Here is a 27503-nt window from a genome sequence, read left to right on the forward strand (position 1 = left end):
TATCCTACCTTGTTTTATTTTAACCCTTTTGTGGACTCTTGCTTGTTCTGTAACTGTGTTCAGTCAAAGACAGCTTCACTTTTGCAGACAGAAGGCACAGGGTATCACATCCTGAGTCCTCTCCATATGGGGACTTGGAATTTTTTTTTCCCTCAGTTCTTGAGCTCCCTTTAAACCTCTCACAGCTTAAATTCTCTCCAGATATTTTGCTTTGAAAAAGGTTTTCAAATCAGATGGGGGTTTTATTGAGAAATTGGAATGCAGTGACGGGTGGGAGATGAGGAGATGCGTTCCATAAATTAGATTGGGTTTATGACCGTTTAAAGGGAGGCTGCTTCTAAAAAAAAAGCCAGCAGTAAAAACAGTATGTAACTTTGTCCAGAGAAGTGGCAGCTCCCCTCTTCATCCTTCGTACTGCAAGGAGGGAGTATTTTACAACTGCTTTTCAAACAATGAGAAATGACCAAACATCCTCTATGCTAACTCTTATGTACTAGTTAATCCATAGCGGGAAGGAAGACGGAAGAGAGAAATATCCACCTCCTCTCTGTCCTTTTCCCCCCAGTCTTACACATGCTTCAGAGGGACAGAGGTTCATATATCAATATAGCAAGTAAAGAAAGGAGTATCATCTCTCCTGACCAATCTCAGTCACAGCCAAGCCTTCAGAGTGGTGAAGTGAGCACTGAGCACAAGGCAAAGACAGCAAATGCTGTTACAGGTGGGTTAGAACTTTTCAATGACATGCTCTTTAGATGAAAAATTACATTTTGAGTAAATTAATATTTTTATTAAGTCAAATATAACAGCAGACCCTTCAAAAAAAAATTAATGTCGTTTTGGTGTTAGCAAATGCCATGATTTTTTCAGAAATCTGAATATCCATGGGCTAGCAAAATCGCAACAAACAATGCATCCTGTACAAGAAAAAGAATTCATTCTAATGAAGTAGTAATATCCTGCATTCATTGATCTACATTCATTAAATTGCTGCTTAATGCTCTAAAAGTACATAGATAAATATCTATAGAATACAAGATCACTGTCCTTTGATCACTGTTTTGTTGGTTATCACTTGGTATTTGACTAGCAATGATAACAGAATCTCTTTACATTTCCAATATATTGTCAAAAATGAAGTACTTTTTAGTGGAAGAAGAGAAGAAACTAAGTAGGCTTGCATCATGGATTGCTGGGGTTATCAGTTTTCCTACTCATCTTGGTATGTCAGCCAGTGAAGACAGCTAACCCTAGGGTCCATATTCCATTTCCAATGAGAAATACATTCATTACTGAACAATAAACCCAGCTGAAATCAAACAGCTTCACAAAGTGATTTTCTGATCTTTGCAGAAAATGTAGAGAGTGATAAGAAAACTAATCAGAGTGAATTAAAAAAAAGGGTGAGAATTACATGTAATAATTTTTAAAAGTACCATGCCCTTGCCTAAATAATACAAAATGTGTGCGGCAATAAACCCATGTCTGATGAGGATATTATTATCTTACTTTCACCCACAAAATAGTTGCCAGAGTGGAGAATAGGTGAAGCAAGAAGAAAACACTGAACAGTGAACAAAAGCAGGACTTGAAGATACCAGTGCAAAGAGAAGAAACCTGGTTTTTTCCTGTACTACGGCTGATCTCCACCCATATGAAAGAGATTAATCTCTGATAGAGTCTTGGTTTTTAGTGATGTGAATGTGACACATTTGGCCAGGGAGCCTGAAGAAACATGCTCATGTACAGCCTCCCCAAAACCTCTGCTGTAAAAGGAAAATTCACAAATGCTTCTAACCCATGTCGTGCAAAATCTGTGTTATTCAAACACCTCTTTATGCCCAGGTTAGCGTGAAGCACGCAAGGGTCAGCTCACATAGCAGCAGCCAGGCTACAGGGCAGTGGCAGTCAATGGAAGTGATACCACCTGTAACCAGCATTTGCAAAGAGCAATTCTATTTTGTTAAAAGAGTTGGAAAAGTTCAGCTTGGTTCATAATAACACAGAGTATATAATTAATTGCTTGCATTTGAGCAAACATGCTAAAGATTTTTAGCTGTGATGTGTGTGTTCAGATGACTTGGTATGCCATATCAGAAAGAGTTTCTGCTGGAGCAACTCCAGAGGAGGGCTGGAAAGATAATCTAAAGGAGCACATCTCCTGTGAAGTCAGGCTGAGAGAGTTGTTTAGCTTGGAGAAGAGCAGGCTCTGGGGAGACATTAGAACAACCTTCCAGTACCTAAAGGAGACCCACAAAAGAGATGGAGAGGGACTTTTTACAAGAGCATGTAGTGATAGGACAAAGGGGAACAGGTTTAAACTGAAAGAGGGCTTAGATCAGATATTAGGAAGAAACTCTTGTCTGTAAGGGTAGTGAGGCACTGGAACAGGTTGTCCAGAGAAGCTGTGGATGCCTCCTCCCTGGAAGTGTTTAAGGCCAGGTTAGACGGAGCTTGAAGCAAGCTGGTCTAATGGAAGGTGTTCCCGCCCACGGCAGAGGGCTTGGAACTAGGTGATCTTTAATCTTCCTTCCAACCCAAACCATTCCATGATTCTATGATTGTCTCCAGCTCTGCTACCTGAACTATCGTAATTATGGCCTGTATGTGGCAAACGGAGTGAGTTTGGTCTTCTTCCTTTCCTCCAGAAGTTCCCTGCTTTTTCTGCAGAGGCATTCCTTTGAACTAGAAATAGTCTTTCTGTTCAGACGCCTCTGGCATTTTGCAGAGCCATGAGCTGAGGTTACAACTGCACTTGGATCCAAGCTGGGGAACAACTTCCAGGTCTTCCCAGGAGTGCAAAATTGGGCCTCAGGGCAAACTATGAGGGAGGGAAGCACCCTCCTCACTGCAGCCAGCTGTGGTAATTTTGCTGTTTGTTTCCCTCTGCTGTGGAGGAAACACTCTTCAGACTGCCTCATGCGTGGCAACCTGAAAAGCAGCCGTGGTCCCACTTGCAGCGGGATGCCCTGGTACAGAGCTATGCCAATCCCCATGCAGGATGGCTCCTGATGAGTGAGCTCAGCGCTGGATCCAAAGTGAGTTCAGCACTAGTTTCAGGGATATCGGGCTGTAATTCGGGAGGAATTTTATCTGGCTCGAGGGTCGCCAGTGGCCAAGACGTTTTCTCAGGCTTCGCTTGGCAAATGGACAGACCTGAGTAATGCTTGGCCCTGTGAGGGGCTCTTGGGCCTGCAGCTCGGCTAGTGCTCGCACCAGGGCCAAGGGCTGCACATCTCTACTCCCAGGGACCTGCGGGATGCAGCCTCGCCTTGGTTAATGTGGCATCAAAGCGATTACGGTCCGAGGACAAGCCCCCCAAGGCACCTGGGGCCAGCTCCCCCTGCTCCACCGTTTTATCTGTGGTGTCGTAGGGGCTGCCAGGACCGGCGCTGAGTGAGCCCATTTCCCCAGAGCACAGCATTGTTCCCGGCCTCCGGCCGCCGCGTGGCCTCGCTGATGGACAATACCAGCCGTCCCCGACTTCCTGAGCAGACCAGACAGCTTGCTGTTTTCTGCGAGTCTCTTATCACCCCCTGTCATTGAAAGAGAGGTCTGGCTTCGGCTTCGGTTTGGGCTGATAGGCAGCAGCGAAGTGGAAAAGGCGCAGGGGAGGGAGGGGAAGAGGAGGAGGAGGAGAGAGAGGAGCTCCATTACTGTTATTATCGCCCTAATGTTTATTGCTGCTTCGAGTTCATTTGCCTTAACCCTTTGGAAGCTGGTCAAATTAAAGATTATCAGGCTGATAAGATAAAGCCACTATTCTAACGCCCCTGGTTCCTGGCGAAAAAAAGAAGGATGTGCTCAGGTCTTATTGACCATGAGGTTTGTGTTGATGCCTTATTGTTGGAGTATAGTGGGGTCTCGAGGTAAGACTTTGCCCTAAAAATGCCCAGCATTCGCAGCCTGCCAAGGTCCATCAAATGCACAGGGGCTGAGCACCGTGCAGAATCAGTCCTTTCCTCAAGTCATTCTTTCCCCTCCCCTTCCCCCTCAACATGGTTTTAGTAAAGATTAAACTTTCTGAATAGGGAGGGGATTTGCATAGGAAAACATGTTGGGGAAAAAAAAAATTATGGCTCTTATTTTCAATGGCATTTAGTTATATGCGAGTTTCAGCCTATTGGTTGCTTTTGCCTTTTCCTGTGGTTCTTTGCGAACAATACTGTCTTTCTGCAAAAGACTGCTGACCCAAGAGTGGAAAGCAGTCTGTTCATGCTGCATTAAAACAAATTTAGATCAGGAACCAAATTCACTGGCATTCTTCTATTCCCTTGGTATCCTAACTGCTCCACAACTTTGCTTTTCTAAGAATAGTGGAAAGAAAAAATGAAAACTGAGGGACAACACATTTTGGCTCATCTTAAATTCCTGAAGATGTTTACTGCGTTCCTTGTTAGGCTTGGGCTTCGCTCTTGGATATGTTTGATTTTCAGTCTCCTCATATTTACTATGGAGATAGGAATCACTTTATAATTACACTGGGGTTTTCGCTGTTACTATAGATATTATAACAAACACTACCCTTTGCAAAGAAGTCAAGCCAGTGCTCTCTCTGCCTCATGGATCTCCAGAAGTACTCATACAGCAGCACACAGGACACACAGTGCTTATCATTGTGACTCCTTCTGGGGTTTGATCCAAGCTTAGCTGAACTATGCATTGAATTTTGCACCAGCAAGGTGCATGTTTACAGGCTATACAGCTCTGCTTAATGAAATCTTACTGTTTTACTTAATAGAGTGCACAGGGAATAGCTTGGAAGAAGTCACAGTAACTGTTCTCCAACATTGCATCTGGGTTAAAACATGACGTCCCTGGGCCTGGTGGCAAATGTGATAGAACACTAGGGAATGGGGGTAAGGTTGATGGTGAAAGAACTGCCTAGTGAGCAATGCATGCAGCCACCAGAGTATGTGCAACACTTGGAGAAAAAGTGTTCTCCAAGCAATAAGCTGCAGCAGATGCCCATATATACTGTGACATTACTACTGATGTTACTACTGAGATATGCTACTTGAACCCTCATAAAAAATGCTATGAAAAATGCTCCAAAAAGGGCACAAAAGGGGACACTGTTTCATAAGACAAACTTTGATATATACATAACCGCGATAAAACTTTTTAACAGGGCCTGTTGTGATAGGACAAAAGGTAATAGGGCAATAGTTTTAAACTAAAAGAAAGTAGATTTAAACAACATATAAGAAAGAAACTTTTTATGATGAGAGTGGTGAAACCCTGAAAGAGATTGCTGAGACAGGTAGAAGATGCCCCATCCCTGGAAACACTTGAGGTCAGGTTGGATGGGGATCTGAGCAACTGATCTAGTTGAAGATGTTCCTGCTCAGTGCAAGAGGGTTGGACTGAGCATTAGATGAGCGTAAAGTTTAAAGGTCCCTTCCAACCCAAACCATTCTATAATTCAATTATAGTGATGAAAATGCAAAACTGCAAGCTATCGCTGTCCAATTTATTGATTTTTTCTTTTAATGGGATGAGTTAAACCTGAAAGGTGACGGTTTTAAGAAGGAAATAAGGAAACTAAAACACAAGTGGGGCTTACAGGAAATTATGGTCCCTAGACTCTTAAAATCCTTTCTGACAAAACTACTTGAGCAAAAAAGTGCAAGACTGAACATGCAAGCCAGAGCCTCCACCAAGCTGGGTCTGTGCTCTTTGCTTATGGGAGCTCTGATGTAAAAAATCACCTTCCAGGCGGGTGTGCTGATTGTAAACGTAACCCTGGCTGCTTTTCAGATGCAGTAAAACTGTTATGTGCTTAGATCAAGTTTGTTTATTTTTAAAGGTAAAGCCTTGTCTCTGTTAAAGCAAGTGGAACTGGGCACAGTTCCATTGCAGGTGTTTTACTGAGGACTTGATCTCAGTTTTATTCTAGTGTAAGAGAAAGCAAAAGCTGGCACTGGGTGCTGGCTTCAGTGAAGGCACATTTGAGAGGGAATCAGCTGAGCTGTAGTAATAAAGGATGCCTTGGCCTTCTTTCAGGCCATACTATTTCCTTTTTCTCACATTGTCTTGAGGTTTTAAATTTTCAGTCAAAGTTAATTGAATGAGACAGTGATACATTGCACAGTGAAACCAGATCAATCACTGCACGAGACATAATAGGAGTTGCAATGACACTCAGAACAAGAGCTTGGGAAATGTGATATTTACATTAAAATATTTTACATTTTTGTCTCATGATTTTAAAATGCTTTACCACATTGTGTAACAAATTTCTCTCTGCTTATCTGTATGTATTTTTGTGTGCGCATTTGGACAATAAAACTGAATAATCATAAAAGCAAATTTAGTAATAATGGGGTATTTTCTACATAGTTACACAGCCTCACTTACAGAAAATGTAAAATGGAAAAATTTGCACAGTATAAACTCGTTCTGTTCACTGAGAAACAATCATATGACAGTGAGCTACACAGAAAGACATAGGAGAATTTACTCTCAGGTGGCAACAGAGAATTTGACTGCTGTCTTCCATCTTCCTTCCCTTTAAATATTTACGTGGATGTTGTTTCTGACTCTTAGCTTGCAGGTAAAACTTGTCATTACTATTCACGTATGTTAACTATTTGCATGGAAAATAAGGGCTTGTTCCTCACAAAATGGATAACTAAAAGCAAAGAATGTTACATTCATGATCTGAGTACTGTAAAAACAACAGAAAGCCTTAACCAGTGTTTTCAGGTTGCAGACTCAGCTCAGTATCTAAATCCTCAGAGTCTTCATGGAGTCAAAGGGTTGGGTTTTCCTGTCAGTATGTAAAGCACAATGCCACAGAACAAGTTATCCTGCAGGAATACAAAACATGAAGTGGTGTCATTTCATCAGGTGCTTTTCCATCAGGAACAGGGATATGGGGTAGTTTATATTCAGCAGCAGCTGTTTTTCAAGAACCACCCCCCATCCCACCAAATCAGCCCCTTCCTCCCCCCAGAAATCCAGATTTTCCCCTGTGGAACTTCACCTCTTCTTTCTTTGCTTTCTGATTTGGTTTCACCTCCAGAAAGTGATGCCCTGGCATTGAAAAATCAATACACTTTAATGATCAACATACTGAAGGTTTTTTTGAGCGGTGTCTTTTTTTGTGGATTTTTTCCTTTTGGGAACCTGACAGATGCATCTCTGGTTTCAGTGAAAGACTTAAATAATATAAACACACAGTCATTCCGTTCCAAGAGAAGCTTTTTTAATATTCTTATTTTATTGTAATTACCGTATTGTTTTCATATTATGAGCTACTTGTAGAAAAATACAGGAAACATGACTGCAATACAATCCTTTAATCAGGAATAGCTTTGTTCCAGTCATCACTTCCATTCCGTGTCGAAATTTTGGCTAATAAGAATACAATCAAATCTCAAATTTAGGTGTAATATGGTGTTAATAGTATGGTTTAATTTGATCTCTGTACCTAGTAACTTCTGTAAGTGAACCTATTTAAAAGTGCCTGGGAGATATTTTATGCTATTTTCAAGTAAACAAACAAAGTTTAGCATTTCTCAGAAGTACACAAACTTCTTCAAGAGAACCATTTTTAATCTTTTAACCCAAGTCAGCTGGGGAATTCATATTATCAAATATATTAAATCTTTCTTTTTCTCTCTCTCTTTTTTTTTTTCACACATTATGCCCTAATACCCTTAATGCATCACTGTTAAAGCATCTGAAAGTTTAAGGGAAAAATGTATTTTTTATACCTACATGGATTCAATACACTAGTTGTTTGTGTGATCTCTGTGTATAATCCAGCACTGCAAATAGCTTTTACAGATTTGCAACCTCCCCCCACCCTTATTTTGGCCTATTCAGCAGATAAGTGTTTATGTTTTTGAATGAAGGGCTGGAATTAGGTAAAGCATTTTTTTAGATAAACTGTTTTAACAAAAAGCGTTTGTCCAAGAAAGTTAAAAGACTGCTCCCAAGCTGTTCAAAAGCAGAATGCAGCTACATATAGCAGGCCATGACAATTCATTCTATGCTTCACAGTCCATTTTTTTTTTAAATAGGAAGCCAGTATCCTAGATAAGGCTCAATTGCAAAGAATGTATTCAATATGAAAATTGTGGGTGTAAAAGTTTTACTTACATAACATTCATAAAAATTAAAATCTAAGTTTTACAACATGGCTTTTATGACTTAAAACTAGGTGGTATTAAAACACTTCACTTCTAGCTAATGGCTTGAATTAGGACCGAATAAAAAAGCAATTGTTTTTATACTGAAATTAGTATTTTAAGAAGGATTTCCTTGTTTCCAGACACATATATGTATACACACACATGTAAATTAAACTGAACTCCAGATAAAAGGCATACCTCCATGAACACATTAGAGTCTGATCCAAATTTTATCAAAGTTAGTAGGCGTCTTTCCCATTTCAAACCAGATTTTGTAATCCATATTCACACGACCCTCCAGGGGATCCCTCAAGTTGATGCGGTTTTGCATGACTTGGCCTCAAATGTCTGCTGCAGTTTCAAAAAGCCCATTATAGGGCTGCAGTAGGAAATCATTTAGTCTAATTTAAGGAAATCATGGCATTTTTTATTTTCATATCATTTTGTTCTGATCCATCTGTTTACTCTTTTCTAAGGGTGAGCTGAAATGTTTTTTAGCCTGAAGACTGAACTAGTAAAAATGCTGCCTGGAATAAGTCTGGGCAGACGTGTTTGTTCCACATCCCCTTCTTCAGTGCAGTATTTCCTTTGGTGGATTTCCTCTGCTCCTGGAAGCAAGCTGTCTAGCTTTTTGGAGCAAAATTATGAAGAAGAATTTCCTACATTTTACTGCACAGGATGAGGTGATTTTGGAACTTAACATGACCTGAACCACATATGCACAAAAGAGAGCATCTGAAAAATGTAACGTGCAGCAGTACAAGTTAAAAAATCTAGTCAGAAAATGCTCCTTAGCTCCACTGCTGGTCAGAGGGTAGAAAAGGGAGGAGAAAGGCAGACCATGCATTTTTCTGGAAAGCTTGCTGTGTTACCACCATGAAGTCAAATGCAAGAGGAGAATTCAGCCTTAGCCTTGTTGTTCTCTAACAAAGCTGGGTCTGTCTGGTTTTCCTTAAACCTAGACAGATATGATTTTAGTATTTATTGCTACAGAAAAACACAGCTTGTGAGGAAAAAGAATATATTTTATTAAATGAACACATACAGTTGGAAAAAGCTAACTGTTTAAACACATTATTTGAAATTTAAAGAAAGATGAAGTCAGGTTTTGCATTCAATTAGAAATGCAGTCAAAGGAGCTTTTGCCTTTGCTTAATTTTGTTACATTATTTTTGATGAGTGGTTGTGGGATTGTTTTGGTGTGGTAGCACTTTTAAGGATACTTGAACAGTAAGGTGAACATGACCAAAGTCTTGGTTTCTGTAAGGCTTTCAAGATAATTTCTTTTAATTTATGAGATATTTAGACTTCTATTTGCATGTGGATGCTCAAAATACTAAAGAAGAAAATTAGTAGACATTCAAAAGCTGGACATTTACTACTATTGCATATGGTTACCCATATCCATTACAGTCTTTCAGCATCATCTGCCTGTGATCATGTTTTTATTTGAAAGAGACGAGTTGTCATGTTTGCTCTGTGATTTACATTATTTAAACAAATGGGGGAAAAAAGAATTTGAATCAGCTCATTCACTAGCACGACTAAGACGTACAACGTCATCTTACAAAATGTTCACCATTATACGGCCATAAGGCTGGAGTTCAAGCCCTGTGCACACACAAGAAACAGAGTAACTGTTTCAGTCTGAAATAACCTGGTGAAAGCATGCTGCCTCCTGGTGAATTAATAGGCATATGAGCTTCCACTAAAATTGCATCTTGAAGAGAAATATTTTGTCTTCGGAAGAGTCCAGCCCTGGCCATGCTTGGCTCACAGAGAAGTATAGGCAACGGGGAGGCCATCAAGGTGGGGAAGGTGACGGTTCTTGCAACACCTCTCTCTTCTTTTCCACAGGATTTTCTGCAAGGGGACTGTACCAAAGCTAGGCAAAAGCTGAACTGGAAACCAAGAGTCACGTTTGATGTGAGTGGCTTTTCTGGAGTGCTTTGTACCTGCTGGGTGTTCACGTCCTCTAAAAGCAATTCACAGGGAGGGGGAAGGGAGTGGGGGACCTCTGTGTGGGACAACTTGGGCACACTGAGAAACCCCATTTTTGGTGAACCTGCAGGGGTTCTTGCTTTGAAAACAGCAGCCACTATTGCAACTATGGGCACCCCAGTGCAAAGCAATGCATTGACACACACAGGGCCAGGGCTGCTGTGGGAAGAGCCCAGCAAAGCCCCTTCCCCTCCTCGTTCTGCTGTGGGGGGCCAGGGGGCTTGTCATGCTCTGGGGCATTCCTGATGTACTGCCTGTTTGCCCCTGTACTGGGGCCCTGATCTGTCTCTCTCCCTCCTTGCAGGAGCTGGTCAGGGAGATGGTAGACGCTGACGTGGAGCTCATGAGGAACAATCCCAATGCCTGATCCCTGGCTGGGCTGGGCAGGCATCAGAGGAGCCATGCCAGGGATACAACCCATGGCCAGCACTGCCATAAGCCACCGGGGTTGGTACCTGCCCCTCCCTGTGACGGTTTTATTGTTGGCCTGCCTGTGTGTGCAAACCCGGTTTTATCCCTCCCTCCACCCTCCAGATCCTCCCAGTGCCTGTTGCTCCACAGATCATCCCAGGGTCAGTCCTGCCTGGACTAACTCTGTATCCTGCCATTAATTAGAGAAGGGTCATACTGAACCTGAAATACTGATCAGGCAACAAGCCCACTGATTTAATTTTTTAATTAAGACTCATCTTTCTATTACCTAGGATCTCCAGCATGTTTTTAGTACTTTCTCCCATTTGAGAAACAAAGCATCCCCTGCCCTCCACCCCACAATCTCCCTCTCCTCCAACAACAACATCAGCAAACCTCTGGCGCTAACATGGGCTCACCATCCCTCCAGACCTTGCTCCACGGCTTCCCCTCTTTGGTCTTTCCTGAACAATTGTTGGTTTTCTTTTCTGCAGCCTTACCTCCACCCCAGCAGCCCATTTCCACCACTTGAACTCTGCAAAAGTTTGGATAACTTGATATAACTTGCAGTGAAATCGCCTTTTGACCATGCCGAATTAATTCCTAATTGCTGGAATTGCTTTCAAACCAGTCAAGCCGGGGCTTGAATGTGTTTTTCAGATCTTCATTTCAGAGTGTGCATGAGTCACAGAAAGCCTTTTTCTCCCTCACCACCTCAATCCGGGGGGTTTAGGGTGTTTTGGTTTCTGACCCCCTCTCCCCAGAATTAACCCATTCCCCTTCCACCCTTTTCCTGCTTACTCTAATTAAACCTCAGACGGGAACTTGAACCATCTCAAAAGATGACTAAAGAAATAAAAACAAAATAAATAAAAAAGCTTTAAAAAAATAGAAACTTCAAGGTGAGTAAATATTTTCTTGCTTTTTGTGCCAAGGTACCCGGGTTATCCAGAGGTCGTCAAGCCCATACATTTCCCGTTGGTTTCGGATCTTCCACCCATCAATTACTCCCATCATTTTAGCTTTTTGCCTGGAAGTAAGCAAAGAGTGAGAAACACAAGCGGGACATACACAGGAAATACACTTTCTCAAAGTTCATCTCTTGCTTTTCTACTTTCTACAGGGGGACACCGCTGTTAAAAGTGGAGGGAGGTGGCTGAGCACGGAGCTAGGGGCTGTGGCTCTAGCTGGGCGCGGGAGCGGGAGCGTGATGGAAGTGATGTGGGGTGACAGGAAAGGCTCGGGAGCAGCCGGGGGGGGGAGCCAGCCGGCCTGAGAAAGGCTGCTCGGTGCAGCGGTCGCCAAAGGAGGCATTTGCCGGAGGTGCTGTGAAAAACGCGCAGCGCGGAGCGGAGCGCGCCCGGGCAGCCCAAGCAGCCGCTTCCTTTGGGGCTGTCCCCTCGAAAGTGCGACCATGCCAGCACAAGGGGGAAAGGAAAACGTGGAAGCCCAGGCGCTGCTTGGGATCCTTCCTACAGGTGCACGGTGTAAGAGCCCTCACAGGGCAGAGAGAACAGGAGAGGGAAGGATGTCCCCGTTGCACTCGCTCCAACCGCTGCCCTACGCATGTGAGGGTTTCCAGCCCCCACGCACAGTTTCCGCGGGGCACCGGGGCTCTCCTAGCATAAACCAACGCCGAGTTGGTCGCAGAGCTCCGTCCGTGGGAAGGCCTGGAGCTCCCTGCAGCATCACGCACACATTCCCTCTCATCCCGCGCGTATACACCTTCACGCGTGGGTATATTTATATAAAGCTTCCTTGGGTGTTTTTTCCTCGAACAGGTACGACTCCGCAGCTGTGCCTTTTTTTTCAGGAGTAAACTAACAATAAACTCCCTTCCCGTGGGTGCGTGTCCTTTGCATTAGATGTCCCCTCCCGCAGCGTTCACACCACGCGAATGTGCTACACAGCCCCGGCAGTACGCGCTTGCCCCCTCTGCCGTGGGCACCCACCCGTGTGTGGCCGCATGTCTGTGGCTGTGCTCTGCGGGCTGCCGCCGCACACCCCGCCACGGGAGAAGCGGTGTCCCGTGCCCAGACCCAGCCTCCCCATCCTGGGGCCGCTGAGGGGAGGGGACGAGCTCCTCCTGCCCGGCCTCACCGAGGGCTGCCCCCTTCGCAGCGCCTCGGACAAGCAGTCAGAGGCTGCGGGTGGCGGGTCTTTGGTGGCGCATGGAATAACAGTAATTTTAAAAATTATCACAGCGCTTTTATGACAACACATTTTTGTATTGCTGAGAACTATTTTTTTTTTTTTTTGCTTACAGTGATTCACTGGGAGTCTTGCTGGTACATCTGAATATTAGTTTAGACAACTCTGTAGAGACCTGAAAACTTCGACTTCAGGCTTTTTTTTCTTTGGTATGTTTAAGTGTAGTGCATTCAAGAGAAGTGTTCTCATTATTTGTTTTCGTTCTCTATATTGGGGACAGAGAAAGAAAAAGGATGGGAAAGCAAAAACTGATACTAGACCAAGCCGTCCCTCCGCGGTGGCCTTGTGCTTTTTGCTGCCTTTTTAAGAAGGAAAAAAATACACTACTGGTTGTAATAGGACAAAACGCACACTGCCCCGCTGCCTTGGACCATTTGACAAAGGTCTGAATTGCTTTTCAGTTCCCTCTACGTTACCTTCCTTGCCTAATTCTTAATTGCTTCTAAAGTACCACTCTTTGCATTGACCATGGGATCACGTCTTGTAATAACAAAAAAAAACCTAAACCAAAACACTAACACACTACGATTTAGGGAAATGATATTGTATATGTAGCTAATAGTAACACAGTTACAGACTTGTGTTCTGTACATCAGTTTAGTGTGCACGTCAAGCGTTTTGTGGGTCCAGGTTCAGAAGATACATCCCCCCACTGTCCGTCTCAAGTCTCTTATGGAGTCACTGCACCTTCGTTAATGGAAAAGGGCAGCTCCAGTAGTAAATAACCGAGCATGCCTTTAATCTCCCACGTCTTTCACAAGCGTCCCACCACCCGCAGCAGCAGCACCGAACAAAGCAAAAGGCAAGGTGGGTGTATCCTTTCTCGGATCCGCTGCGTGGCACCGGCGGGGAAAGGCCGGTTGGTGGTTGTGTCCAGTTTATGGATATTCTGCCCTGTCCGAGGTCGGTAAAACGGGCCCTGGAGCCCTCCAGGAGCCCCCGCCCGGGCAGCCTGTCCCCACTGCGCTGTGGGAAGCAGAGAGGTTCACCCCTGCACCGCTGCTAAGAGGAGAAGTGGGATAGTAATGCCAGCGCTGGGTGGTGCAGGCTGCCCGGGCGTGCTCCCCGTCGGGAAGAGGGGGCTCCGATGGGCAGGGAGAGGAGAGCGGTCCAGCTCCTGCCCAGTGGGCTGCAGAGGGCTGGGGCGCGATGGGGAAGGCCGGCCCGGCCCTGCCTGCGGCTCCCTGCCCGGCAGCGCCGGGAATTACGACCAGCGACGGCCGGGCTCGCTCCCCCGCGCCCGCCGCCTGTCAGCGCCGCCGCCGCCGCTCCACGTCTCTTAGCCATTACTCAGCCCCGCGCCTCCGTCGTGCGGGCCGCTGCCTTTCCCCAGAAACCTGTCTTGCTAAAGGTAAAACTGCCACGAACGCCCCTTCTTAAATTATTCATCTTAATTTTCCTTCTTCTGAGGCCTTTCAGGGCCGCTCGGGGCCACCGGACACTCGTGGGCTGCAGAATCCCCGTAGGCAGCAAGGAGCGCGGCGGCGGCCCGCGGTGGGTCGGCCCCACGGGAACACAAGCTCTCGCCACTTCTGCAAGCAGGCCGGGCCGGGCCAGGCCGGGCCGGGGGTCGGCGCTGCCCCAGGGCCCGCCGGCGACGCAGCCAGGCCCGCCCGCCGCCCTGCTCCCCGGCCCCGGTGCGGAAGGCCGGCGAGACAAAGCGACGGGGGTTTCCTCGGGGTCGCGGAGCAAAACCGCCAGCGCCATCTAAAAGTACACCTCGACGCTCGGAGCGCCAGCCCGAAGGGTAAAAGCAAACGGGGGCTGAAGGGGGGGTAGCCCCGCTCCTCGGGTACGCAGACGCCGGGGTAGGGTGGTGGTGGGAAAGCAGCTCCGCGGCCGGCTCTGGTCGCGCTCGGAAACGCGTCGACTGCTGTAAGTGTATTTAGAAAAATAAAATTTAGGTGTAAACTGGTAGAATGGAAGAGTCCCCGCCGCCACCTCCCCCGGCCCCTTGCACATAAAGCAGCCGCGTCCCCCCGAGCGGACATGAGGGTCACATCCTCTTCCCGCTACTCGCCCAGCCGGGAAGGCGTGCTCGGGGCTGCCCCGGGACAGCGCGGGGAGAGGGGCACCGGCCGGGGGTCGCCGCCCCTCCCGCCTGTGGGCGGCAGGTTTGCAGGGGTGGGAGGCCCCGAGTCGGCTCGCAGGGCCGCGCTCCTGCCTCCCCTTGTGACCCCCCTTCACCTCTAATGGTTCGCTGGCGGAGCATTGTCTCCAGACACAACAAACCCAGGACGGAGCCCTGGAGCAGGCAGGGCTCCAACGTTTTGACGGGTGGAAGAAAAACATCAACAGATACTTTACAATTATTTGGTGATGGGGGCTAGGAGAGGCAGGCGGAGGAGAGGTCGCTTCGCAGCAGCAGACGCTAATTGCAACCTTTGCTTTGCTAATGAGCTCGCACCGATGCATTCCATGCTCCACCACCGTCCCACACCCTCGGGGGAGAGCTTGGGGGGTGGGAAATGGCCGCGGGAGAAAGTCGTAATTTTTCTGCAATTCGTTATTCAGTTTAAAATCCATCTCATCCTTGAAAGGCGAGGTTAGAAGCGCTGGCCGCCAACACTTTCATAAATCCTCGCTTGGGGAAAACGGCAAGCAGCTCCTCGCTGGCAGGGGCGAGGTGTGTGAGCGCCGGCCCCGGCCCGCCGCCTGCGCCTCGTCCTGCGCCGCAGGCAGCCGGGCATCCCCGGCCCCGGGCGACGGGACTAGCAGAGCGACGTGCCCTCCCCGCTAGCTAAAGGGTTTAGCCCTATTTCACACAATCGGACCGGGGAAATGGATATACAGAACACATGCAGGAGAAAGAGTTCCACTAGAAACTCGCATCAAAAAGGCACTGCAATTGTATTTATACTGGGCAATCTTGCAAGCACCGACATTGTTTAAACAATTCTCTTCTGCTACGGATGATATTATCAGTATTTTTACATTATCGTTCAATGGAAAACATTCTTCTTTTTCCTTATTTTAAATATTTATTTAAAAAAAAAAGTATAAACGAAAGAAATTAAAGTCGGCCGCTTAAATGTTCTGGCAAGTAAATAAATTCCAGGAATGTTTTGGGGAAAACGGCAATGGCGTTTTTTCTATCCGACCGCTTGCCTTCCGAGGGATGACGGTTCTAGTGATATGACCTGTTTATTCATCGATTCGTATAATATATAAATATGCTGAACTCGTGAGTGTAATAATTTGCGTTTTTTCTACTGGAGGAAATTCAGCTATTTTAAGAGTTAATGATTCTAAATGTGTTGGTTTTCCTGGATTCTCCCCAGGGGTGATGGAGGCTGGAAAGGAGGGGCGATTTCAGTTTGGGGGTTTTATTGTTGCCGTTTTAATTCTGCTGAATGCAGTCTAAAGCAGCTGACCTGAACGTGGGGGTAATACACTGCACAAGCAAGCCCCCTGACACCTAAAGGTCAGGTGAAAGTCTCCAGCAGGTAAGTTGCAGGCCGGCTGCCTGCCCAACTCACTTGCTCTCTGGCTCACAAATTGTTCCCTTCTGCCCACCCAAGTCGTTTCAAGCTGTGTTTGTTTCGGGGGCAAAAAAATTGCCGACCACCCAATTCCATTTCTGCCGGAGATCTCATCGGTAGCCCGAACTGCCTTCCCCCTCCCCATCAAACTGCTTTTTAACAGCTATTATTTTGTGGCACACGCATACCAACCAAGGCGCAAGTTACGGGCCTAGAAGGTCGCGGAGGTGTGTGCGACAGATGCGTTGGCTTGGGGGAGGAGGAAGAAATCCCCCTCCACCAAAGACGCTGCCGGCTAAACCGAGGGAGGGAGCCTTTGCCGGCTGCTTCCCCGACCCGCGCCGCACAAAACAATGGTGAAACAGGCCGGGACGAAAACATGCCCCTCGGACCACAGGGGCTTCCCCGCGGGGCTGTGCTGGTGTCTTCTCCCTGAACACTGCTGAACACCCCCCAGCCGTCGGGTGTCCGGCAAATACCATCTCGCAGCCGCTTGCCAAATCGCTGGACGCCAACAGCGTTACCACGGAACTAAACTCTGAGTTAGTTGCAAGTGACACCGAGGGTTCCTGTTTCGGCCGGACCAGCCAGAGTTACCCTCGGGAGAGCTGGGGCTTACTCCTCCGGCCGTCCAAGCAGGCCTTTTACGACGCCTTGTTGCGAAATGAGGGGGTCTCTCGCTCTCCTCCCCTACACGCCCGACCGTTCGCTACCCCTATCTGCACTTCCAGCCCCCGGCCTAGGACAAGACCTGCCCGTTACCCCAGGTGCGTGTGCATAATTTTAAGGAAAAATGGGGGGCACAGCAGTGCTGCGAGGGGTCCCCGGTGCCCCCCGAAATACGGGGCTGTCGCCCGGCCCCGCAACTACAGGGCAAGGAGGCGGACCTCCTCCGCCGATGCAGCTATTGTTTCGTTCAATTAGGCTCCGCTTGATAAAAAACAATCGCTCGTTAACCCTCGCCCCCCTCCCTCCCGGCTGGTGTATTGTGAATGGCGACATCGTCTCCCTTGACCCCCGTCTCCTTTTCTGTCTTTCTGTCCCCTGAAAAATGATTCCGCGAGCTCTGATTGAATTTTATTCCTTCCTGACCTGGCCCGTTTTTATTGCATGGACACCATCAATCTTGACCTAACGCGACGTTTGTTTATTACTTTGGAAAGAAGCGAATGGCTTTATGAGCCCCAGCGTAATTAAACCAGGAGAGCTCCCTTCACCGCGGCACCGCACCACCTTTGGGGCGGATTCACCACAGACAAGCAGCCGGGGGGGCGAGTCAGAAGGGAAAAGAGGAAAAAAAAAAAAAAGGAAAAAAGGTGGGGGAAAGCTATACGGGAAGAGTAACTGGCATCCTCCCAGCCCGTGAGCTTGTGACCGAGATGCCGATGGATCGAAACCCACGCGCGTCCGCGGGGGAGCACCAAGCAGCTCCCTTACTCCACAGTTCAGGCCCGCCAGCCTCTTGCGCAGCTTGCCGCGTAAACCTGAGCTCGCCCTCCACCCTGCCCTGGCTGCGCGCCTGGGCGCGCTACCTGTGCCCCCGCGTCACCCCGGACACCCTGACGGCGCCCGCCGCCGCGCTCCTCATCGCCCTCCCCTTCTAAAAAAAACCCAAACGAACCAAAACATCAGCGCCTCTTAAAATGACGGAAACATTTTGCCAAACCACCCGGCCCTGACACGGAGAGACGGGGGAAAATGGACTTAGTACGCCGAGGAGTTTAAATTACGTTACGAGACAAATTAATTGAAATCTAATGTTCAATTAGCTGTCGCTGTTGAAATGAGCGATTTTGGGAAGTGGGAGGCAGAGAGCTTCTTAGGGGCCGGACTGCAGCGCTCCTGTACCTGCGCGGCGGCGCCATGTGCGCGCCTCGGCGCTGCACGCTTTTGCCTACGACGTGATAAAGACTGCGCACTCTGACCTCACACTCGTCTTCACGTGGGCGCAGAGGGGCGCGCAGCCCCCCGGCCGTGCGCCACCGCTCCTGGCAGCGCCACTCTGCCTCCCGCAAAACCCGCACCGCTCTTCACGTGCGCCGTGTGCGACCGGCCCGCAACGCGCAAGCCAAGTCTCTGGAGGCCAAGGCAAAGCTTTAAGCTTGTCCCGCTCCAGCAGCATATTTTTGTGGAGGATCAGGGCAGCATACAGCCGGTCGGTCAATATGCTGCCGCCCCAGAGTTACCGATAGTGTTATGACGTTGAACCTAAGTATGAAAATAGTCTTATGCTAACTTCCAAGCGCCTTTCCCGACCTTCGTGGCTTTCAGAAAGGGCCCCAGATATGGTAAAACGCCAATTCGGAAACACTCCTTTAAACATTTCCATCCACAACACAACCTCACCATGTTCTTCATCTAACCCAGCCTGTGGAGATAGAGAAGGGGTTTTAATCAATGTCCTCTTGACTATTTGCGTGCAATTCTCTGCTATTTTTGGTTATGACCTTTGCAGAACATAATATGAACTGTAATTGCTTTAAGAAGAAATTCTAAGGAGGGAACTTAGGAGAATATTCCTTTCCTCCACATTTTCCACAGTTTAAGTGACAGATGAACAAATACAAGTAAGAAACCCCTAAACACAATGGTCCCTCAAATTAATTAAAAAAAAAAAGTTTTGTTTTTTCATAGACAAAAAGCAAAGCAATAGTTTGGGAAAAAAATCAGTTTGAGCTAAAAATACAACAAAAAGCCCCATGCTAACCTGGCACCTACGGGATCGCTCTCCTGGCACTTAAGGGACCACTCTGCAGGCACGGCTGGGGCCGAGTGTCCCCGTTCGCTGTAGGGGCTGCCAACACAGATGTCGAGGCCTTACGGAGACACATCTCAGTTGCTGCCCAGGCACATGTCCCGTGCCCACCGCTGCGCAAGGTCGCACTGCATCTCTTTTGGCGTTCATGGCAGGCCCAATTCTCCTGGGAGACAATCATAGGTCAGAAGGGACGCTCGGGTTTGCCTTCTCCTCTCAAAAGGAGGGAAGCACAACGCGAACAAGGCTTCGTACCCCACGCTGGGCCTCACTGCCCGCAGTTCGTGCCTTACAGACAGGAGGGCAGCCCGCGGTCAGAAAGCCCCGCTCCATGACCCCCAGCGGCGCTGCCCCAACCTTGAATGGTTTATAGCAAGACCGCCCGGCCTTTCCCCATCTCAGCAGCAGCAGCGACACCTCACACTGCAGGCTTCGGCCCGGCGGAGTCCGGAGCTGAAGGTCCCCATCCGTGCAGTGCTGCTCAGGGACCAGCGGCACTGGCCTGCGCTCCCGACGGGCACCTCCCGCGGCCAAGCCCGCACTTTTCACCGCCTACCCAGAGGGACCTTTAGCACTACTGATCTTATTTTTGTTGTGATCAATTTCTGTGCGGAGGAGGAGAAGAAAAAAAAAAGTTATGATTATGGTAATAATAAAAATAATGATTTTAAAACTAAAGCAGAAATGCGTGTGCGGTGAGCCAGCCCATCGCACTGAGAACGAGGAGGTGACCTCCGCCAGGACCACGCACGTCACTTCAGGAAAGATATTCCCTCCGGGGGCAGAGGATCCCGACACGACCTACCTGCGCCCGAGCAGGAGGTTTCCCTTTGCCCCCTCCCTGACTGTGAGCCGCCGCCCCCCCCCCCCAGCTCGCCGAGCCCACTCCTCCCGCCCCTTTTGCAGCCTGGGCCACGGGTAGCGCAAGTTGCGCGGCCGCCCCGCTGCGGAGGCCCGCGGACCGCCCCAGGCATTAGCAGTAATTACACACCGCACTTGTTCAGGCTACGCACAGTCCCCCCAGCTCCCCTAACCGAGCAGCACCACTGACAATGCAACGGGTTATTAAACAAGCCGGGATAACAACTGCTTTCCTCCCTATTTTTTTCGTCACAAACACCCTACCGCTGGAGACCGCTGAGAAAACCCAAACTACAGGAAAGCCGGCGCCTGATCGCAACAAAAATAACAGGCGAATAGCACACGCAATCGCCTCTACCCTGTGCCTTCTTTAAACTTTATTTTAAATATATGACGGGGGGCAGGAATGGCCTTATTACGCAGTTACCCCGCTGGCAAACCCATCTGCCGGGGCAGAGGGAGCTGCCCCGCCGAGGGTCCCCTCTCCAAGGAGAAGGACGGAAGGTGCGAGGCAGTGAAAGCCCCGCCGTGCCCCTGGCCCGGCAGCCCCGCTCACAAGCAGTGGGGGTGGGAGGGAGCCCCCAGTTTAGCTGCCCCTCCGCTCGCTACAGGGAGAGGGGACGGTGGGGAGAAGAAAGTGAGCCTGACTGACAATAGGTAACATTTTATTTCCCTTTACTGGTGAAAAACGGGCAGCAGCAGCATTAAAAACGTGTCCCTGGAGCGAAGGTGCTCAGCCTTTACTCGTCATTCTCTTCAATTTTACCACAATCGGACGACGGAGCATTTGAGCTTCTCTTACCCAACTTAGCAAACAAATAAATATAAATAAGGCCGATTTTTTTTAGAGGTACTATGACGAAAAAGCAAAGACTATGCTATACTCACAAAAACATATTCTAAGCCAGCGTTATAAAATGACACACACTTCCCCATGTTCATTCGATCTCCTGAAGGTGTTTTCGGATTATTGCTTTGGAAGGGAAGCACAGCTCAAAAGTGAGGTAATAAGGCTGAACTGTAAATACCTTTGTATTTATTTGCAGTATAACCCTTAACAATGCAACAGCAATTACTGCTAAGTGTTCCCTTTAGATAAGAGCTTCTGTTAGGAAACTGTACTACCTTGAAAGCAAATTTTAGGCCTTAAGTATCTGTAATCAAGTAAGCTTATTCTCAAGGCTATGACTGACAAGGCTGATTCTTTTACGTTAATGCATTTATTGCATTTTGGTGGTTACTTACAAAAAGGGAAGGTGACCCCCATGGCTCGTAGGTTCTTAATAGCAAATTGTCCAGAAGGTAAAATCCTTGATCTGACAAGATGTCAGTCTGTGCAGCACTCATCTGCTACCCTGGTAATATATATATATTTTTCCGATTTAAGGAAAAATGAGGGGGGAAGTAGAAAAAAAATAAAACAACCCCCTTCCAACTATATACGAAAAATTCGCCCACACAAAATAGTTTTAAAATAATTTCAGTCCGAACAATTAAGATACAGACCAGTGAAATCCCTGAAGGACGGGAGTAATGTAGAGCTACTATAAAGGTGTAAGGGTGGACTGTACAAGTACCCTTTAATCCAACTACTTTTTTTCCCCTGAAATAAAATAGTATTTTAAAAATAGGTATTACAGAAGCAGCTTCACAGATGTGATTGCACGCATTGCTATTAATTCTGAAACGCAGTGATTTATATGTTTGCATTATATTTAAGAATAAACGTACTACAGATTTGGCATCTGCTATACACTGTGGAATTTAGAAAAATATGCAATGCGTATATGAAGCTATAAATAACTACGTAATCCTTCTTTAAATATAGGTACATATGTAAATCCTAGATATAAATACATTTGAAACACACAGAGACCGATAAATAGCTCGATATATATACAAAGTTACACAAGGGCAGGGATCTACTGCATGCACTTCTATCTCGGAGTTATCGCTTAATATATCCTTACATAGGCATATTATTTAAAAAGCCATAATCTTGTCATACTACTGTGTATGGTCAAATGTTTCCAGGTCTTCCCCATTAATTGCTAAGAAAACGTGTTTGTTTATTTGCCAACTCAGAGCTGCCATGGGAAAGTATTTTTTTCCTAGCGGATAAGGCGAGCTGACTAAGTGGAACATATTGCAGAAGAGACTGAAAAGGGATTTTTCGACCTGGCAGTTCCTAAATGGTCTTTGGAATTTGTGCGGAGGGGAACAAGCTGTTCCAGCGACAAAGTTAGTTATGAAATCCCTTTTCCCTCTCTTTTTCTCTCTCTAAATGAAAGTATTAAAATATACAGACGTGTATCATTCCAACTGAATGGTAATTTATTAATAAACAAACAATGCAATACCTTCAGAATATTTTCAACAAAAAAAAGAGAAAAATATTGATAGAATAAGATTAATACAGTTTCCCTTTTTATATAGTGAAAAAAAATCAGCGTTTCAGTCAATTTTAACGTCATTTTTCAGGAAAGGGGGAAACACTTTCTGGCGTTTGGTCCGCAACATCCAACTACAAATTAAAAATAAATTACTATGTCGCAATTTACATTTTAAAACAAGTCCTTGTAGAAGAGGAAGGGGAGAAGGGAAGAAGCTGGTACTCTACGCTGGACTTTTCGCTCCCTTTCAAAAACGGGGCATGACAATACCTTAAGGGACGCGGGGTGGGAAGAAAAAAAAGTATTTTTCAAAGCAATTTAAAAAAAAAAAAACTTACGTGTTATTGGAGTAACACTGTCCTTTAACAAACCAAGACATGCTTTTGGGGCTGTCTCTGTACAAAAGCTTTTCGCGGTGCGCTCGCTTCCCTCCGCGGGCGCGGTGCGGAGCAGAGCAGAGTCCCCGCGGTGTCCCCGCGACGCGGTGCGCTCAAAACTTGCCGCAGTCGTAGACGAAGGCCCCGGAGGTGCGGTAGAGCGGCTGGCTGCCGGGGAAGGCCATCTGACAGCTCCCGCCGCCCCCCGCCCCGCCGCCGCCGCCGCCGCCGCCCCCTGCCCCGCCGCCGCCGCCTCCGCCGCCCGGCGAGGCGCTGAGCCCCAGCCGCGGCGCCTCGAACACCTCCCGCGGGGCGGCGGCGAAGCCCTGCTGAGGCCCCGCGTAGCCCGCCGCGCCCGCCAGCGGGCCCAGCTCCCCCGCCGCCGCCGCCGCCGCCGCTGCCGCCGCCGCCGCCTGGTTGAGGTACCAGGAGGCCAGGCGGCCCTGGTGCGGGTGCGGGTGGTGCCCCTCCTGGTGGCCGCCCGCCGCGCCGCCCAGCCCGCCGTGCCCCAGCGCCCCGCCGCCGCCGCCGCCGCCCCCTGCCCCACCGCCGCCGCCGCCGCCGCCGCCCGAGGGCATCGAGTAGTCGGGCAGTGGGTCCTCGGCGGGGCTGGCGGCGGCGGCGGGCAGGTGGCCGGGCCGGTCGGCGCCGCCCGCCGCTGCGTAGAGGCTCATGGCCTGCATGTTGCAGTGGTAGGTGCCTGCGGCGGAGCCGGCGGCCGCTTGGCCGCAGGGCGAGCCGTAGACGGAGCTGTGTCCCGGCGAGTACCCGCCGAGGGACAGCGCGGGCGGGATGCCGGTGCGCGGCGCGGCGGCGGCAGGGGCCAGGAGGCCGGCGCCCAGCTCGGCGGCGGCCTGAGGCGAGCCCCGCAGCGAGGTCATGATGTTGTCCACGCTGAAGCCCGGGCCGTGGTGGTGGGGCGGCGGTGGGGGCGGCGGCGGGGGCGGCGGCGGGGGCTCGGGGGCCTCCAGGCTGAGGGAGCGGCTGGAGGGGAGGGTGCTGCGGGGGCTGCCGCCGCTGGAGAGGCTGCTGCTGCTGTCGGGGCTCTCGATCTTGGGCACGGCGCCGAGCGGCGGCGCGGCGCCGGGGGGGGACACGGCCTGCGGCGGCGAGGCTGTGCCGTTCTCTGTCTTGATGTCCTGGATGCGGACGGGCGGCGGCGGCGGCGCGGCGCTGCCCCCGGCGGGGCCGCCCTCGGGCTCAGCGGCGGCGGCAGCGGGCGGCGGCGGGCGCGGCGGGGCATGGTCCTTGAGGTGCAGGCGATCCTTCTCCTCCTTGTCCTTGACGGCGTCCTTCTTCTTGAAGCGGCGGCGGCGGCGGAGGAAGCTGCCGTTCTCGAACATGTTGTAGGAGTCGGGGTCGAGGGTCCAGTAGCTGCCCTTGCCGGGCTTCTTGTCGTCTCGGGGCACTTTGACGAAGCACTCGTTGAGGGAGAGGTTGTGGCGGATGCTGTTCTGCCAGCCCTGCTTGTTGTCCCGGTAGAAAGGGAACCGCTCCATGATGAACTGGTAGATCCCGTTCAAGGTGATCTTCTTATCGGGCGCGTTCTGGATGGCCATGGTGATGAGGGCGATGTAGCTGTAGGGCGGCTTCACCATATCCTTGGGCTGCGGCGGTGGCGTGTAGGGCCCGTAGGCTCGGGCCATGCCAGCCGGGTACTGCTCGTGGGCCGGGTGGGAGTACATGCTCATCGGGGCCGGCATGGCCGTGTAGCCCCCGCCGGCTGCCGCCGCCGCGGCGCGGTAGTAGCTCTGCTCTCCGCCGAGGTACGGCACCACTCCCAGGGAGTTGGGACTGGACACGGAGTAGCGAGCCTGCATGTCCTCCCGTCAGCTTTCCCCCACCCTCCCCGCCGGACCAAACAGCGCGTCCCTTCCCCCTCCACCCCTCCGCCGCTCCGCGGACCGAGCTGGACCGGGCGGCCGGGCAACCCCCACCCCCCCACCCCCCCGGCGGAGCGCGGTAAAAGGGAGAAAGAATAACGACGGCAGCGCCGAAAGTCTCCTCTTCTTCGCCCAGGAAAAGCCCACCGGCGAGCTCCCGCGCTCCACGCGGAGGGGAAAAAAAAAATCAAAAAAGGAGGGGAAAAAAGGAGGGGGGCAAAAAAATGGAAAAATTGTTTTAAAAAAGAAAACGGCGGAGGGGAAAAAAAGTAATCGCAGCGGAGAAAGCAACTTCCAAACGCAGAAAGAGTATTAAGAAAATAAAACCTTTGCAAAGAGGCTCCCACGGTCCCAGTTCCTTGTTCCACGGGGATCTGCAACAAGTTGTCTGCAAAGGAGGGACAAAAGTAGAGGGATGTGTTTTGTCGGCTTTTTTTAAGCGAGCAGAAGAAAAAAAATCCACCTTCCCGATCTCCCAGTGCAAAGTCTCCCTCTCTCTCTCCCTCTCGGTTTTTTCAGTCTCTTTTTCAGTCGCAGGCTGCTTTGGGAAGCATCGGAAAAACTCCTGAACTTTTGAGCATCCGTCACCACGGCGAGAACTTTTTTACGCACTTACAGTTTTCTCCTTTTTTTTTTCCCTCCCTCTCCTCTCTCGGTCTCCTTTTTTTTTTTTTTTCCTCTCTTTTTTTTTTCTTTTCCTCCTTTTGCAGGCGGCCCAGCTCCGCCCCACTGAGCCGAGGCGGCCAATGAGGGCCGGGAGACACCCGGGACTCTGAATGAGGAGGGAAAAAAAAAAGGAGCGAGCGAGAAAAAAAAAAAAAAAAAAAGGAAAAAAAACCCCTGCAGCAGCAGCCGCAGGAGTTGTAGCGCTCGGGGACCGGCCACACACGCTCGCCGGCACACGCGGACGCCTTGAGCGCCGCGGAGCCCCGGGTTCGCACGGGCCTCTGCGCACCCGCGGCGATCCCCCCGCACCCGCGCATTTTGCGCGACGACCCGCCCGACCCCTACTGCCTCGTACCTCGCTCGCCCACCCACTCGCGTACTTACGTGTGCGGTCGCTCTCGCACACGCATCCCGGGTACACGCATGACGTGCATGCCCGCACCTGTATGTGTGTATATATGTGTATGTGCTTCCCCCGGAGCTCTTCCCACCCAGGCGCACCCTGCGCTCTGCCACGCGTGTTTACCCCGAAATGTTACTTCTCTTTTTTCTTTTCTTTTTTTTTTTTTTTTTTTTTTTTTGTAAGCTCCTTGGTGTGTTTTCTCCGCACGCTCCCGGTCGGCCTCTCTTCTCCCATTCCCTCCAGGCTGCCACCCGTGTCGGCGGGCCGGCTCCACGCCTGTGTGTTGGCTCTCTCCCTGCCCTCCCCCGCCAGGAGCTCTTCCGCGGGGACAGAGAGGAAAGTGTATGTGTGGAGGGGGGGGTGGGATGCCCCTGCCCCAGCAGCACCACCCTGCCTGCAATCAGCTGCCTGCCTGACTGCTCAAACGCTTCTGAAGAGATTGCATTCCTCCGGTTGACAGGGTTTTGACGAGTCTTCTAAAGCACCTTTTTATTAATCAGCCACCAAGGGCTTTTCTCTCTCTGTCTGCAAATGAAGCGCCCGCTGCCTCTGCTGTTTATAAGCAGGGGCGCGTTTCTTTGAATGGGGTCTGTAGCTCGCCCCTTCAGGTAATCTTTACGGACCATATGGAATGTGACATGAAGAGCGGATCCTTGCTTTATTTCTTTATTCACTTGAGACAGAGAGGGCATAATTTTGTTCCTAGTCTGCTTCAGAGTGGATTCCGTGCTTTGTCAGGTGTGTCGAAAAAAAAAAAAAAGAGAGAAAAAGAAGCAAAATAAAATGAATGTTCCTTAAACTGCTTGGCCAGTTCTACTATGAAGATTTTATTTCCTTTGCCTTTGTCTAACTATCTGAAATAATATTCGGGCTCTAATCAGAATAAGACTTTAACGGGAGCTCATAGGGAGCAAAGAGTGAGGGCTTGATTATTTATTTTTTAAATTCTACTTTCAATTTTCTCTTGTATTTGAAAAAAAGAAGCTGTTCTTTTCATACTTTAAACATGGAGAAATTCGCATACATTGTTGCACAGAAGTCTAGTTTACCAATACGTTAGATATTCGAAATACAATTCTGTAGTCTTCATTCTCTTTGGAGACCATACCTCTGAAATTTCATTAGCGTTAATAATAGGTCAGCTGAAAGGATCAAACTGAAATCTATTTTAAGAGGTGGAATTTGTATGGAAAAGACGTGTGTGTGGTGTGTTTGTGAGATGAATTACCCATCCTGATCTTGTGACACTACAAATACGTCAAAAGACTCTTTTGGTTTCACTAATTTGAAACCCCCTTTCCACACTTTTTACTGTGATCGATTGCTTTGGGGATCGTGTCTTTGGAGCGTGTTAAAGGTGCATCATTTGCCTGGTGGTATTTTAGCAAGTACGGCTTTTCTGCTGAAGCACCGATCACTTGGTTATTAAAAAATAAATAAGTAGTTTAAATGAGATTCAACTCATATGAAGAAGGTAATGTATGTTGCTTAATATCTGCTTTTTTTCATATTCAAACGTAACGGGTCTCCTTTTGGTAATAAATGTCAGTCTTTTAATGGTGAATACATTATCCCGTTTAGCCTGTTGTATTTCATCGTCTGGAATTTTTCACCTGCTCCTGCCTAATTACACTTTTTTCCCTTTCCTCACATCACGGCAGAATTAATAAATGTGCAAGCGCTGGACTAAATGTCAATTCCAACACTTTATATTTTCAAAACCTCTTTCTTGTTTTACTGAGGGGGAAAAAAAAAAGGAAAAAAGAGAAAGAAAAAGGGCATTTTAGCACGTTTCCATGCAGCCCAGGTCATCCGGTTTTCCCACGGTGTTACCTGCCTTTAAAAACAATTTCCACGGGCTTCCCTCTCGCTCCCTTGAGCGTCCATAACGGGCCGCTCCGAGACCCGGAGCCTTCAAT

At 48.9% G+C, this 27503-nt stretch overlaps 2 protein-coding genes across 2 annotated transcripts in view; one reads left to right on the plus strand and one right to left on the minus strand.

The window, feature by feature from the left end:
- The window catches only part of GMDS (GDP-mannose 4,6-dehydratase), a 419946-nt gene extending 408492 nt beyond the window's left edge, over positions 1-11454 (plus strand). Inside the window, exons 10-11 of the mRNA XM_064662980.1 lie at positions 9999-10067; positions 10447-11454. Coding sequence (XP_064519050.1) covers positions 9999-10067; positions 10447-10509 — 132 coding nt within the window. The 3' untranslated portion in view covers positions 10510-11454. The remainder of the gene's footprint in view (positions 1-9998; positions 10068-10446) is intronic.
- Positions 11455-22175: 10721 nt separating this feature from the next.
- On the minus strand, positions 22176-25184 carry FOXC1 (forkhead box C1). The gene has a single exon (XM_064662967.1). It carries the CDS (start codon positions 24450-24452, stop codon positions 22746-22748), a length of 1707 nt encoding a protein of 568 aa, XP_064519037.1. The 5' UTR covers positions 24453-25184; the 3' UTR covers positions 22176-22745.
- Positions 25185-27503: the final 2319 nt, after the last annotated feature.

Source organism: Pseudopipra pipra, chromosome 1 (genome assembly GCF_036250125.1).
Source record: "Pseudopipra pipra isolate bDixPip1 chromosome 1, bDixPip1.hap1, whole genome shotgun sequence".
Lineage (NCBI taxonomy): Eukaryota > Metazoa > Chordata > Aves > Passeriformes > Pipridae > Pseudopipra > Pseudopipra pipra.

What these genes read in the sequence shown, in the direction of transcription:
- FOXC1 (XM_064662967.1), bottom strand. Translation starts at nt 24,452, where the DNA reads ATGCAGGCTCGCTACTCCGTGTCCAGTCCCAACTCCCTGGGAGTGGTG.